The sequence below is a fragment of the Sturnus vulgaris genome, chromosome Z (genome assembly GCF_052056855.1).
Source record: "Sturnus vulgaris isolate bStuVul1 chromosome Z, bStuVul1.hap1, whole genome shotgun sequence".
Classification (NCBI taxonomy): Eukaryota; Metazoa; Chordata; class Aves; order Passeriformes; family Sturnidae; genus Sturnus; species Sturnus vulgaris.
Window position 1 is genome coordinate 33,313,409 of NC_142283.1, and position 12,829 is coordinate 33,326,237.

Here is a 12,829-nt window from a genome sequence, read left to right on the forward strand (position 1 = left end):
AACATAAAGAAGTTCTTCCTCATGCTGAGTTGAAAGTTCTTGTGCTTTAGTTTATGGCCAGTGCTCCTTGTCCTCTCACTGAGCACCACTGAAAAGGATCTGCCACCATCCTCTTAGCATCTGCCTTTGAAATATTTGTATGTATTGATGAGGTCCCCTCTCAGCCTTCTCTTGGCTAAACAGGCCCAGCTCCCACAGTGTCTCCTCATAAGAGAGAAGCTCCAGGCCCAGGATCACCTTTGTCACCTCCACTAACCTTCTCTAATAGCTCATCTTTCTTAAACATCATCAGTACTTACTGATGGGAGTCCAGCTCAAATAGGAAAAGAAGGAAGTGTGAAGGGTATAACTGTGATTGCATGCAGTCCTTCTTCCCCCGAAGGCTGGAGTACCTTCTCCCCCTCAGCCACACCTGGAGGGAGGTGGCAGAGTGTGACAGAAACAGTGGCACCAGGGCAGCACTAACCTATGTGAAGGCTGGCCTGTAAGTGCCTTAGAAGTCTCAGCTGGACTTCTTCAGCCCAAATGGCTCCAAAAGAATCATCCTGCTCCCACTGTCATTTTATACACTGGCACTGGCAAGGCTGCACATCGAGCGCCGTGTGCAGTTCTGGGCTGCTCACTTTAAAAAGGACATTGATGTGCTGGAGCACGTTTGGAGAAGGGAACAAGACTCATGAAAGAACCAGAAAATATGTTTTATGGAAACAGGCTAAGGGAGCTGGGGTTGTTTAGTCTCCAGAATGGGAGGCTCGGGGTGACCCCATCACTGTAGTGAGGTGGGTATCAGTCTTTCTTGCCGTGCCTGCAGTGAGAGGACAAGAGGAAATGGCCTTAATCTGAGACACTGGAGATTCAGATTAAATATTAGAAAAAAAATTATCATTGTCAAGATGGTCAGGCACTGGAAAAGGTTGCCCAGAGAGGCGGTGAAGTCTCCCACCCCTTTTGTTTAAGCATCTGGATTCTGGAGATGTGGTTTAAGGGTACAATGGCAGTGCTGCGTAGATGGTTGGACTGGGTGACCTTGAAGCTCTCCTCCAGACTCGGTGATTCTGTTTGTCAGGAAAATTAATCCACAAATACCAGAGGTTTATGTCCAAAAAGGAGACAGAGGAGTCCTTTTTGCTTTATTCGAATAAAGGGAGAGGCCATGGGACATTCCCCTGGGATCTCTCAAATTTTTGGAGGACGCAGCCTCCTTTTTATCCTGTTTTCCCGGCTACATTTCCCTCTCTCTTTCCCCATTGGCTTAGGTACTTGAGAGGCACAGACTTCCCGGAACGCCTGATACCTGAAATTCCCCTCTAATGTATAACCCTCCCTTTTAATTTTTAATTCTTATAGAATTCATAGTTTCCCCCCCGTTGCTTCTTTCATCTTTTGATATCCAATTTCATTTATCAGCAGACCTACAGTTTGTTTGTAAAGGCAAATATCTCTTTCCATTCATCAATCAGTGGAATCCATCCCATTGTTTCTTTTATCTCTCAGTGCTAGCCTTATCTACAGGCTGATCCACAACTCATTTGTAAAGACAAAATCAACATTCCTCTCAATCCCTCCTCTTTTATTTTTTAATAATTGTCTTTACAAACTTTAGCTATCATTGACTTAATTTTTTTGTTCCTGAGTCTTTTTTGGCTTTGTAATTATTTGGAGTGACATCAATTTTTGTCCTTTTGTAACCATCTCTGGATCAGTAGGCGTGGCTATTACCTGCATCCCTTTGATCATATGTTGAATAAGTTGTACTAAGCAAGGGATCATGCATGGTAAAAAGATTAGAGTTGCTACAGCACATAAGAGGAAAAAAGTAATTGTTTAACCTATAGTCCACCAGGTAGCCAAGAAAATATGTCCCATTTCCATCCTTTTCATGTTTGGACTGGTACATGAGCTAATTTTTTATTCATTTTGCTATTTGTTCCACTATTTTTTTATTGTCATCTACTTGTCTATTTAGACAATAAGTGCCTTTTTCAGAAGAATGAAGCCGCCATGGACTTCCTTCTTCATCCTAAAATCCTGTTCCATTACGGACCTTACTCAGGGTGTTAATCTACTATTTAGGTTTTACTGGGCTGGCCACCCATGGCCCGTTTTCAGATTTTCCTGGCCTTCCACAGACCCAACAATTGCTAAGGTTAAAGGTTTTTGCTACTTTTTTTCCTAAGGTCAAAACAATTATTTTCCCATTCTTGGCTCCAACCTAACTGATAATATAAAGGTAACATTATTTAGAGAAACATTCTGATTGTGTAATCTAATTTCCTAACTTAATTTTTACTTTCACGTTTTCTTTCACACCACTTGTGGCGAGTGAAGGCACAGAAACAGCTTAACATAAAGAAAACAATGACAGCAAGGGTTGGCCCCCAATGCCTGGAGATCTGAGAGGAGGGATGCCCACACAGACTATTTCAGCAGGCAGTCTGTGGGTGGGCACACGAGGCTTCCCCCGATGTCGACGCACTGGCTGCTGCTCCAGTCCACTCCTGCCGAGTGTCAGTCGCGGCTTCCCGTCCTTCTCCTCCAGCTGAGATGTCCAAACCTCTGGGGCTGCAGAGACCTTGACCCGAGTGTGATGGGTCCACCCGTGTTCAGCTGTCTTGACGGCTGTGTCTGTGGTCAGCAACACCTGGAAAGGTCCACGCCACTTCGCCACCAGTGGTGCTTCTTCCCACTCCTTAACTAGGACCCAGTGTCCCGGTTGGATGTTGTGAACAGCAAAATCCAAAGGCAAGGTCTGTGCCAGCTGAGCTTCCTGTCGAAGAGATTTCACAAGAGACAGTATCCGAGCCACATATTGTTTTAAATACACATCACTTATCTCTATGCCCCCACTAGGCTGAGAATTACAAGGGTAAGGAATTCCAAACATCAATTTAAAGGGAGATAATTTAATATCTCCCCTGGGTCTGGCTCTTATTCTTGTTAAAGCCAGGGACAGGAGCCGTACCCACGGCATCTTAGTTTCTATCACCAGCTTCAGGAGATGTTTCTTTATTTCTCCATTCATTCCCTCAACCTGACCCGAACTTTGTGGGTGCCAGGGGGTATGGAGGTTCCACCGTATTCCTAAGGCAGTCATAAGTTCTTGAAGAAATTTTCCTGTAAAATGAGTTTCCTTATTTGAATCTATTGCTTCCACCATCCTATATCTTGGAATTACTTGTTTCAAAAATACTTTAACAACTGATCCTGTAGTTGCTGAAACAGTTGGAAATGCTTCTGGCCACTTGGTTAATTGACATACTATTACCAGAAGATATTTAAATCTTGCCACTCGAGGCATTTCAGTAAAATCTACCTGGCATCTCTGGAAGGGACGTACTGCCCAACGCCTCCCTCCCCTGGCCAGTTTCTTTGTAACTTTGTTGTTGGTTTTAGCACAAGTCAAACAACATTCAATAGCTCGCTTTGCCAGGTTAAAGAGACCAACAGCAGTGTTCATTTTGAGGAAGGCTTCTGCCAGTCCTCGGGAGCTCCAATGACTCCTTTCATGAAGTTGTTTTAACAATTGTAAGGCCAGAGCTTTTGGTATCCACTGCTGTTGGAGGTTGAATTACGCCCTTTTCTTTCAGTGGAATTTTCTCCCATTGTTATGCTAAGTAATTGTGGCTACACCTTAAAACGACAGATAATGTTCTCTCGTAGTGGGGTGGCTGGAGGGGGAGGGGGGGGAACCGGAAAAGGAAAGGTGGGACGGGGGATCTGGAGCGGGGCTCTCTCGCTTGGCTCGTGGAGTGGGAAGACAACCTGGGCTCCGCTCTGGCATCTTCCCCTGCCATCCCAGCACTGAGATCCACGCTCCCTGCCTTTGGATATCGCTCTGCTGCTCTCCCAGCTCACCCTACTATCTCCGGACACTCTGCTGAGCACCATGACCGACACCATGAGGGGGGAGTCACTTTCCCCATCCCTCTCACCCCTGGGCCGCGGCCGCCATCACCCAGCCCTCTTCAACTGCGCGGGACCTGCCCTGCCCCCACAGCACCGGTAACAGCACAGGGAGACGGCCTGCGGCCAGAAGGGACTGGAGCGGAGCTAGACTGTTTCTGTTGCCAATTTTTATAGCTGTTGTTTTTTTTCTGCCTTGTTAGATACCAGTAAAGAACTGTTATTCTTATCCCCATATCTCCTGCCTGAAGGTGTCTAAATTGGACCTAAAATAATTAAAAGGGAGGGGGGTTGCACTCTGCATCGCAGAAAAAGGGCTCTTGCCTTTCCTTAGACCATACCTGTCTTTCAATCCAAGACAACTGCTTACCATCCTTTGTAAACCAATTATTTTCTTCTTTCCTCTGCAGCTTAATAAACCTCTTTTTTTCCCATAGTTTTCCAAATGCATGTATTACCCCATATGCATATTTAGAATCAGTAAATATATTTACTGTCTTGTCCTGGTATAATTCACAGGCTCTCACAAGCGCGTACAGCTCTGCTGTCTGAGCTGACCAGGTGGCTGGTAACCTCCCCCCTTCCTTTAATTGCTTTCCATTCACGATAGAGTATCCTGTAAATCGTTTCCCTTCTACCACCTTGGAGGACCCATCATTGAACACATTCTCTCCCTCAGGCCAGGGAATATCCCGTAGATCTTCCCTAGCCCGTGTCTGGAGGTCTATAATCTGGATACAATCATGGATTTCTTCCTGGCCCCCCTTTTCTCCAGGGCCATTTAAATAAGAGGCTGGATTAAAAATTTCTCCACCTTTAAATTCTAAATCCTCCTATTCCATTAAACAAGATTCATACTGTAATAATCGAGCACTCGTCATCCACTTAGAGGCTCTCTCAGTTAGCAAAGCTTTAATCTTTGGGACTTTAACAATGAGATACCCTCCCCTTGTCAGCTTTCGGGCCTCAGCCACCATCAGAGCTGTGGCTGCACAGTTCTGCAGACAATGGGGCCAGCCTCTGGCCACCGGGTCTAACAACTTAGAAAAACAGGCAACAGGCCTCCGTGTTCCCCCATGCTCTTGCACCAAAATTCCTTTAGCATGACCCTGTTTGACATCCACATATAGCTGAAATTCTTTTTCTGCATCTGGAAGAGCTAAGACTGGGGCCTTAACCAATTTGTCTTTTAATTTCTTAAAGCTTTTCTCTCCTTCTGGTGTCCATACCACGACATTAGGACTGTTTTGGGTTAAAAGTTATATAAAGGTCTGGCCACCACAGAAAAATCCTCGATCCATGCTCTGCAGTACCCCACCAACCCTAAAAACTACCGTAACTCCTTTTTAGTCTGGGGTAATGGTACCTGTAAAATCTCTTGTATCTTTTCTGGATCAATACACCGTAACCCTTCGGACAGAATGTGTCCCAAATATTTGACCTTCTGTGCTTTCTTTTTGGATACTCTAAGTCCATTTTTTTTTGCAAGAAAATTAAGCAGCTTTACAGTAGCCTCTTCAACCACCTTTTCCTGTTCCCCTGATAAGAGCAAATCATTTACATACTGCAACAACTTGACTCCTGAGGGTGGAGTAAACTCTCTTAATATTTTCTGCAAAGCTTGCCCAAACAGAACTGGTGATTCTGTATATCCTTGAGGGAGTACTGTCCATGTCAATTGTTGTTTTATCATTTTCCCTCCTTCCTCCTGTTCCCACTCAAAAGCAAAATACTGTTTACTATCTTCTGTGATTGGACACCCCTAGAAAGCATCCTTCAAATCCAATACAGAATAATACTGATGTGAAGAAGGGATTTGATTCAGGATTGTGTATGGATCTGGAACCGTGGGATGCCTTGATTTGACAATATCATTTATTATTCTTAAATCCTGCACCATTCTGTAGGTTCCATCTGGTTTCTTAACCGGCAGGATAGGAGTGTTATAGGGAGACATACACGGCTCTAAAAGACCTGCTTTTAGCAGGGACTCAATAACAGGCTGTAACCCCTTCTTTCCCTCCCTTGAAAGAGGGTATTGCTTTTTAGACACCACTTGTCCTGGTTGCTTCAAAGTAATTTGGAGAGGCTCTATGTCCAGTTTCCCATATTTCCCTGGAGCTGCCCATACTTCCGGATTTATTTCAGCATAAGCCTTCTCAGACATTTTACACAAAGATATCACAGTTTCGGACTCCGTGTCACTTCTTACAATGCTAATTTGCATTCCCATTTTAGCCATCAAATCTCTTCCCAGTAAATTACAATCACAATTAGGAACAAACAAGAATTCATGCAGTTCAAATCTGTCCCCCACATTTATTAACAGCGGTTGAATAAAATGCACTCGCTCATCCTTCCCGCTTACTCCTTGAATAACCAAGGATCTTTTTGACAATTTCCCCCCTTAGGTATAAAATTTAAGGTGGACCGAGAGGTCCCCGTGTCTACCAGAAAACACACCTCCTCTCGATCCGGACCCACCTTAAAAGTTATCAAGGGCTCCTGAGTGGTGGGTCCTTGGTATTATAGGAGTCCCTGACACCCCTAACAATCCATTTCCATTATCCTCTGGACTTCCTCCTCCTGAGGGTCCAGTTGTTTCTGCAGACACTCGTTTTTCCAATGCCCTTCTGCCCTGCAGACAGCACACTGGTTATTCCCCAGCCGCTGTTTGGGTCGGCTGTCCCCTGCCGAGGAGGGAATCCCTCTGCCACTTCCTTGTGGCCGACCCCGTCCCCTCTGTCCCTGGGGACCCCTTAGACCCTGTGGTTTATTCCTCCGGGGCTGCAAAAACTCTGCCATCATCCTTGCTTTAGCTTTTGCCTTTTCCTCATCCCTTCTTACATATATCTGCTGTGGGCTTTTTTAACCAATTCCTCTAGAGGCTTATTCTGCCACTCTTCAATCTTTCTGTACTCCTTTCCGTATATCAGGCCAGGCTTTAGTAACAAATTGTACTTTAAGCCATGTGTTGAAGGCTGGCCCTTCAGGATCCATCCCCCTGTGCTTCCTCAAGGCATCCCTAATCCTCTCCTTTCTCTTTCCTGTTTCTCCTGTTCTAACGACATAGCCTTAGCTATGTTGTTAGTTCTGGGAGCCACTGACTTGATTGCCCTAATCAAATAAGCACGGTAATCACGGTGAGCCAGAATGGCCTGGTTATTTGGGTCCCACTGGGGGTCTGCCTGGGGGATGGCATCACCCACCGTAGGTGCATTGGGTCCAGCCCCCCCTGCTGCTTGTGGATGTTCATTCTCCCACAGCTCCCGAGCTTTCTGCAAAATTATTCGTTTCTCTGATGACCCAAACAAAATTCCCAAAAGAAAATCCCAATCCTTCCATGTATAATCCGCATTTCCCAAATATTCCTCTATCTTTTCCCCCACCCCTGTGGGATCATCCAAATATGGGGGTAATTCTTTTTACAACCCTCTTATATCCTGGGTAGTGAGTGGTACAATTACAAATCCAAATCCTCCCCCTTGACTCCCCAAAGGAACTTGACGGAGTGGCATCTGGTGTACCCCTGTCTCTTGGGGGGCTTCTGATGCCCTAAACTGAGTTCCTCTTCTAGTTCTGGGGGGTGATACAACATGCTGCTCCCCTCCCCCTACACCATTATCCTTCTCAGGTGGGGCTGTAGGAATAACATTTTCCTGATCCCCTTGCTCTGAAAGTTGAGGATACAGACGACCTGCAGCTGGCAACAAGACGGGGGAAGGTGCTGAAAAACATCCCAATCCTCACCACTTTCCTCTTCCTCCTCTTTTTCCTCTTCTCCTTTTCTTTTCTAACACATACATATCTCTTGTTTCTTGTCTGACCCATATTAATCCACATTCCCTTTCAATCCATCCTTTCCAATTCTCCTCTAGATACCTCCACAAAATTCGACACAAATGAATTTTATCTGTTCCATAAGATAGCCATATAAGTCCCCTTGCCAGCTTGTACTCTGGCCACACAAAATAACAATATTTTACCATCATTTCCACAGTTACTTCTGGGTGAATATACAATCTGTCCCAAGACCTCAGTATTCACCCCAAGGGACTCTCCGGGGGTACTATGGATCGTCATCCCTTTTGCCGGGGCCCCTTCGCGGCTTCACCTTTCCAACCCTCTCTGGGTGCCCCGTTTTACCTGTGCTACCCTCCATGGGTGCCCTCCCAGGTTTGCTCCCCGAAGATCCCATTTTACTCACCGGTGAGATTTTCAGTGGTCCTTCCCTGCGGACTCTTCATGGACCCCCCTGGTCCGCCACTCGTCTGTCTCCTGGACAGTCTCGGGAACCCAATCAATCGCCCGGTACCGGCCGGCACCAAGGGGAGCTGATCACCGAAACTGGGTGAGGCGTGCCTTCAGCTCCGCTCGCCGCCCGCCGCCCCGGACGGTGGAAAGATCCCGGACGAGCCCCCAAAATTGTCAGGAAAATTAATCCACAAATACCAGAGGTTTATGTCCAAAAAGGAGACAGAGGAGTCCTTTTTGCTTTATTCGAATAAAGGGAGAGGCCATGGGACATTCCCCTGGGATCTCTCAAATTTTTGGAGGACGCAGCCTCCTTTTTATCCTGTTTTCCCGGCTACATTTCCCTCTCTCTTTCCCCATTGGCTTAGGTACTTGAGAGGCACAGACTTCCCGGAACGCCTGATACCTGAAATTCCCCTCTAATGTATAACCCTCCCTTTTAATTTTTAATTCTTATAGAATTCATAGTTTCCCCCCCGTTGCTTCTTTCATCTTTTGATATCCATTTCATTTATCAGCAGCCCTACAGTTTGTTTGTAAAGGCAAATATCTCTTTCCATTCATCAATCAGTGGAATCCATCCCATTGTTTCTTTTATCTCTCAGTGTTAGCCTTATCTACAGGCTGATCCACAACTCATTTGTAAAGACAAATTCAACATTCCTCTCATGTTATTTGTGCAGGCTTACAAGGACCTCGCAGCGTTTCATCTGCCACCTGAACCACGGCCGCTCGCTGTCGCAGGCCCGGCGCTGCCGCCCGGCCCGTGAGGGGAAGGAGAGGCCGCGCTGCGCCTGCCAGAGCGACACCGCGCACGGCGCCTGCGCCCGCCCGCCCGCCCGCCTGCGCTGCACAACATGGCGGCGCCCTGAGGCGGTGGCGGTGCCCGGCTTCCCTCGCTCTCCGGCCTCCATCGCTCGCTTCCTCCACCATGAGGAACTTGCGGCTGCTGCGGGCTGGCGGGTGCCGCTCCGCCGCCGCTGCCGCCACGGGCACCCCACAGTGCTTCTGCCTTGGTGCCGAGCCCGGCGCGGTTATCGTGGGCTCCCAGTACGGACTCGTGGAGCTGCATGCCGCCGGGGACTCGGTGAGAGCCGCAGCTGCGGGGCAGGGTTCTGGTGCTTGCCGGCGTGTTGGGGTCGGCTTTGTTTGCAAAGCTGGAATGAAACGTTTGCGCCTCGGCCAGCGGGGGCCCGCCGGGTACTCGCCTGTTTCCTGAGGCGGCTCCTCCTTCGCGGCCGTGTCTGTGGGCTCTTGGACCCTCCCGCTGCTCCCCCCCGCTTGCTGCTGGCTCCCGGTGCCGTGAGCGCCTCTGCAATGTGGTCTTGGTGGCTGAAGAGGCTTTTTGTCTTTCTAGAATACTAAATCTGCCTTTTTAAGAGTGTGGCTGTGTTAGACGCATGTCATTCGCGTGGTTTAGTCTTATAAGCATGACCTGGCGAACAGTTGCATCCAGACAGATTCACAAAACAGAACCGAGCAAGCAAAGAGATAGTGAAGAGTACAAGAGGAAGCTTTTGAAACTTTGCGCTGGGGGGGAAAAGCCCAACATACCCCTAGAATAATAAAATGCTATGGAGTCATTAATTCCTATTAGAGCTGGATTGCTTTCTTCTCACTGTGCAACTCTGAGGCATCTAATTCCTTCAGTACATTCAGTTTTGAAATTAACTGTCAAAAGACCTTTGGAGCTTTCCGGGGATTTAACTTTCAAAGATTGCTTTACCTTAACCATCCAAATGATTTCGTTAGAAGTTATTTTTGATGCTATGTCTAGAAGTTTGCATGCCCCTTAAGAGCAGTGCACTTTAAGCAACTACCCATGCACTTCTTAATGATACTGTGGTGAAGTGTGAAAAGGGTGTTGAAAGATGATTAGCACGGCAAATTAGAAGTTGTGTATTATTTGCTTCATATATGGCTTTTCTCATTTTCTTCTATCACTTTTACCATAAGAGAATCTTCACGGTTTCCTATGGATAAGTGAAGATAAGTACTTGCAAGTTGGCTTTTTTCTGGTGCCATTCACACACTCTTTTCTACTGTGTAATGCTTTGTGTATTGCAGTAGGATGAAATATATCTATGGGTTTTATTCTGTCATTTCTTCAAAAATCCCAGTGAGATGTTGTGTAATTAATAAGACATTGGCTTTTCTGTACCAAGGTGTCAAGAGAAGTTTCCCTGACTGTGGGTGGGTTCCTACCTGAGGATGGAAGTGGCTGCATCGTGGGTGTTGAAGATCTTCCAGAACAGGAGAGTGTGTGTGTTGCAACAGCAGCTGGAGATATCCTGATGTGCAATCTGAGCACAAAACAGGTAACATGACAGGAAAAACTCAACAGTACGAAGGAAATTCAGAGCAAAGAGTAACACTTATCATTTCTTTAGGTGCCAGTCATACGCTCATTGCGTACTGAACTGTGGCTAGTCTCCATTCTCTGGGCAGACAAGCTGATTTTTGTGGTAGCCTTGAGAATGACTAAAGTCAGAATATATGCTCTGTAAAAGAACCGAAACTGAAATGATGGCTTGCCTGTCCATAGCCTAGGTCCTCTAAGTTTGCTCACTGGGCTCCCAGCAGCAGAGGATCTGCTGGAGAGTCTTACAGAAAGAGGATGTTGCTGAGACTAGGTAAAGAATAAAGTAATCCATTCATAATTCTCAGTATGGCTACTATTTTGTTATCAGTTGATACATGTTGACATGACTTCAGATATAGCAGAAATTGAGATTCTTGTTTTCTGTTCAATCCTCAGTGTCAGATGTGTCAAATTTTTACCATCTTCAGCAAGACACTTAAACACCACAACCAAGCACCCTCTGAAATCTAAATCATCTTCCACAATACTAGTCCAACAGTGTAGGTTTAAATGGGCACGAGATGACAGTGGTCTATCTGGGTTAGCTGTAAAATTGTGGTTATTTCCTACTGGTCTGTTTTGGTTCATGTTTGCACTTGATTTGCAGATACCACTTAAATGTGCAGTTAGCTGTATCTGAAAAGTGAGTCCTGTATTGCAACTTAAAACATGTCATAAGGGAATAGAAATTAACAGAGCTTGTAATACGGGAGACTTTTTTTGCAGTCATAGATGCATCAGCAAACACGTTTAACTTCAGATTCTTTATTTTGTGGGGTTTTGGCTTGCTTTTCTGGTTTTTTGCTTCACTTTCCAGTCTTCTTTGGTGCAGCCTGGGCACCAGGAAGGAGGTCTGGAAGATTCCTCTGCTTATTTTGAAACCCTCTCTACAAGAGTGATAGTTACTCTGTTGACTGGTGCCCAGTCTCACTTTTCTTACCTGAAAAGATTGCGACATCCAGGCCTAATTCCTTGAATGGCATCATCTTGCTGCTTAACACAATGAGCAGTGTATTTGTTGTTCTGTTCCATGCCTCTTGCTCATGATGGCTCAGTACAACTAGCCCAGTTTTCCATAAACTTTGACACTTGTGCAGGTAAATACATTTGCCAAGTTTAGCACACACAGGCTGGTCAGAGTTTACCTGTGTTTTGGAATTTTCTAGGTAGGAATCATGATGTCTGTGTTTTTTTACTAAAGAATATTTACCAGTGTAATCACAGGCCCAATCAGGCCATATTAATATTGACACTATGTGTGCTGGCATAGGACTGAGAGTTGCAGAATAAAGCTCTTTCTAAAACGGTGTGTGGTAGGATGTGCTGGACTCCACATTACGTGGGCTCTTATTCATAACATTCTTGAACCATTTTTAGTCAGAAATGTTTCTTTTGTTTTGTTCAACACAAAATGTGAAGTTAGAGTTTTGACATTTCTAAGTAGCAGGCAATTTTTCTTTTGCCTTGGTGGCTGTTTGCTTTTGTGCTCGGATAGTGCTGCACTCACGTTCCTGTGTTCTTATTTTGCTCTTGCAGGTGGAATGTGTTGGAAGTGTGGACAGCGGTCTGAGTGTCATGAGCTGGAGTCCTGACCAAGAGCTTGTTTTGCTTGCAACAGGTATCAACAACAGCCTGTAAGCTTTCTGCCTGTAGGAATGAAACTCTCTATGGCCAAAGCACAAAACATAACTAAGATTGAGAGAGAGGAAGAAAAAGTTACAAAACTGGGACTAGGACTTAAAGTGGAAAAAACTACCAGATCCTATACATTAGATTTAATTTCATGATTCATAAAGTGCTTCATAGATCCAAGCAGTAATTGTTTAGGCCCAGAAAGCTTCTTTGTGGAAGAGGTTTTAGGCTTTAAAATCTTCCCAGAGAGTACCTTTGATCTTGCCTCAAAAATGTGGAGACTTCTTTATATCACCATTTGACTTCTTAGTAACAAAAACTGTTCATTGGCCTTTGGTAGGAAATGTATGTGTTACAGGCCCTAATTAACTACAGTTGTGACTCACCTAGAAAATAAAATTAGCCTCAGACGAAACAAAACCATAGAGTGCTTGAGACTGAAAGGAAACTGGAGGTTGGCTATTCCAACCACCTTGTTCAAAGTGTATTACCTAGACCAAGTTGTTGGGGGATTGTGCCCAGTTAGGTCTGAGACCCCACAGCCCCTGTGGGCATCCTGTTTCTATCTGTAACCACTCTCAGAGTTAAAAAAAAAACCACTTTCTTAGGTTTTAAGGGAATTTTCTGTACTTTAGTTTGTGTCCATTGCCTCTTATGCTGTTCCTCAGCACTACAAAC

The 12,829-nt window shown here is 45.6% G+C and overlaps 1 protein-coding gene and 1 long non-coding RNA gene across 2 annotated transcripts in view; one reads left to right on the top strand and one right to left on the bottom strand.

Moving 5' to 3' along the window:
• Window positions 1-1,092: 1,092 nt before the first annotated feature.
• Window positions 1,093-8,967, bottom strand: LOC148219780 (uncharacterized). The gene is made up of 2 exons (XR_015799277.1): window positions 8,847-8,967; window positions 1,093-2,767 (listed from the first exon to the last, which is right to left on the bottom strand). It is a non-coding gene; the product is annotated as an uncharacterized LOC148219780 (long non-coding RNA).
• A 70-nt stretch (window positions 8,968-9,037) lies between these two features.
• Window positions 9,038-12,829, top strand: part of ELP1 (elongator acetyltransferase complex subunit 1) — a 36,060-nt gene continuing 32,268 nt past the window's right edge. The window contains exons 1-3 of the mRNA XM_014888144.2: window positions 9,038-9,244; window positions 10,323-10,475; window positions 12,056-12,137. Coding sequence (XP_014743630.2) covers window positions 9,089-9,244; window positions 10,323-10,475; window positions 12,056-12,137 — 391 coding nt within the window. The 5' untranslated portion in view covers window positions 9,038-9,088. The remainder of the gene's footprint in view (window positions 9,245-10,322; window positions 10,476-12,055; window positions 12,138-12,829) is intronic.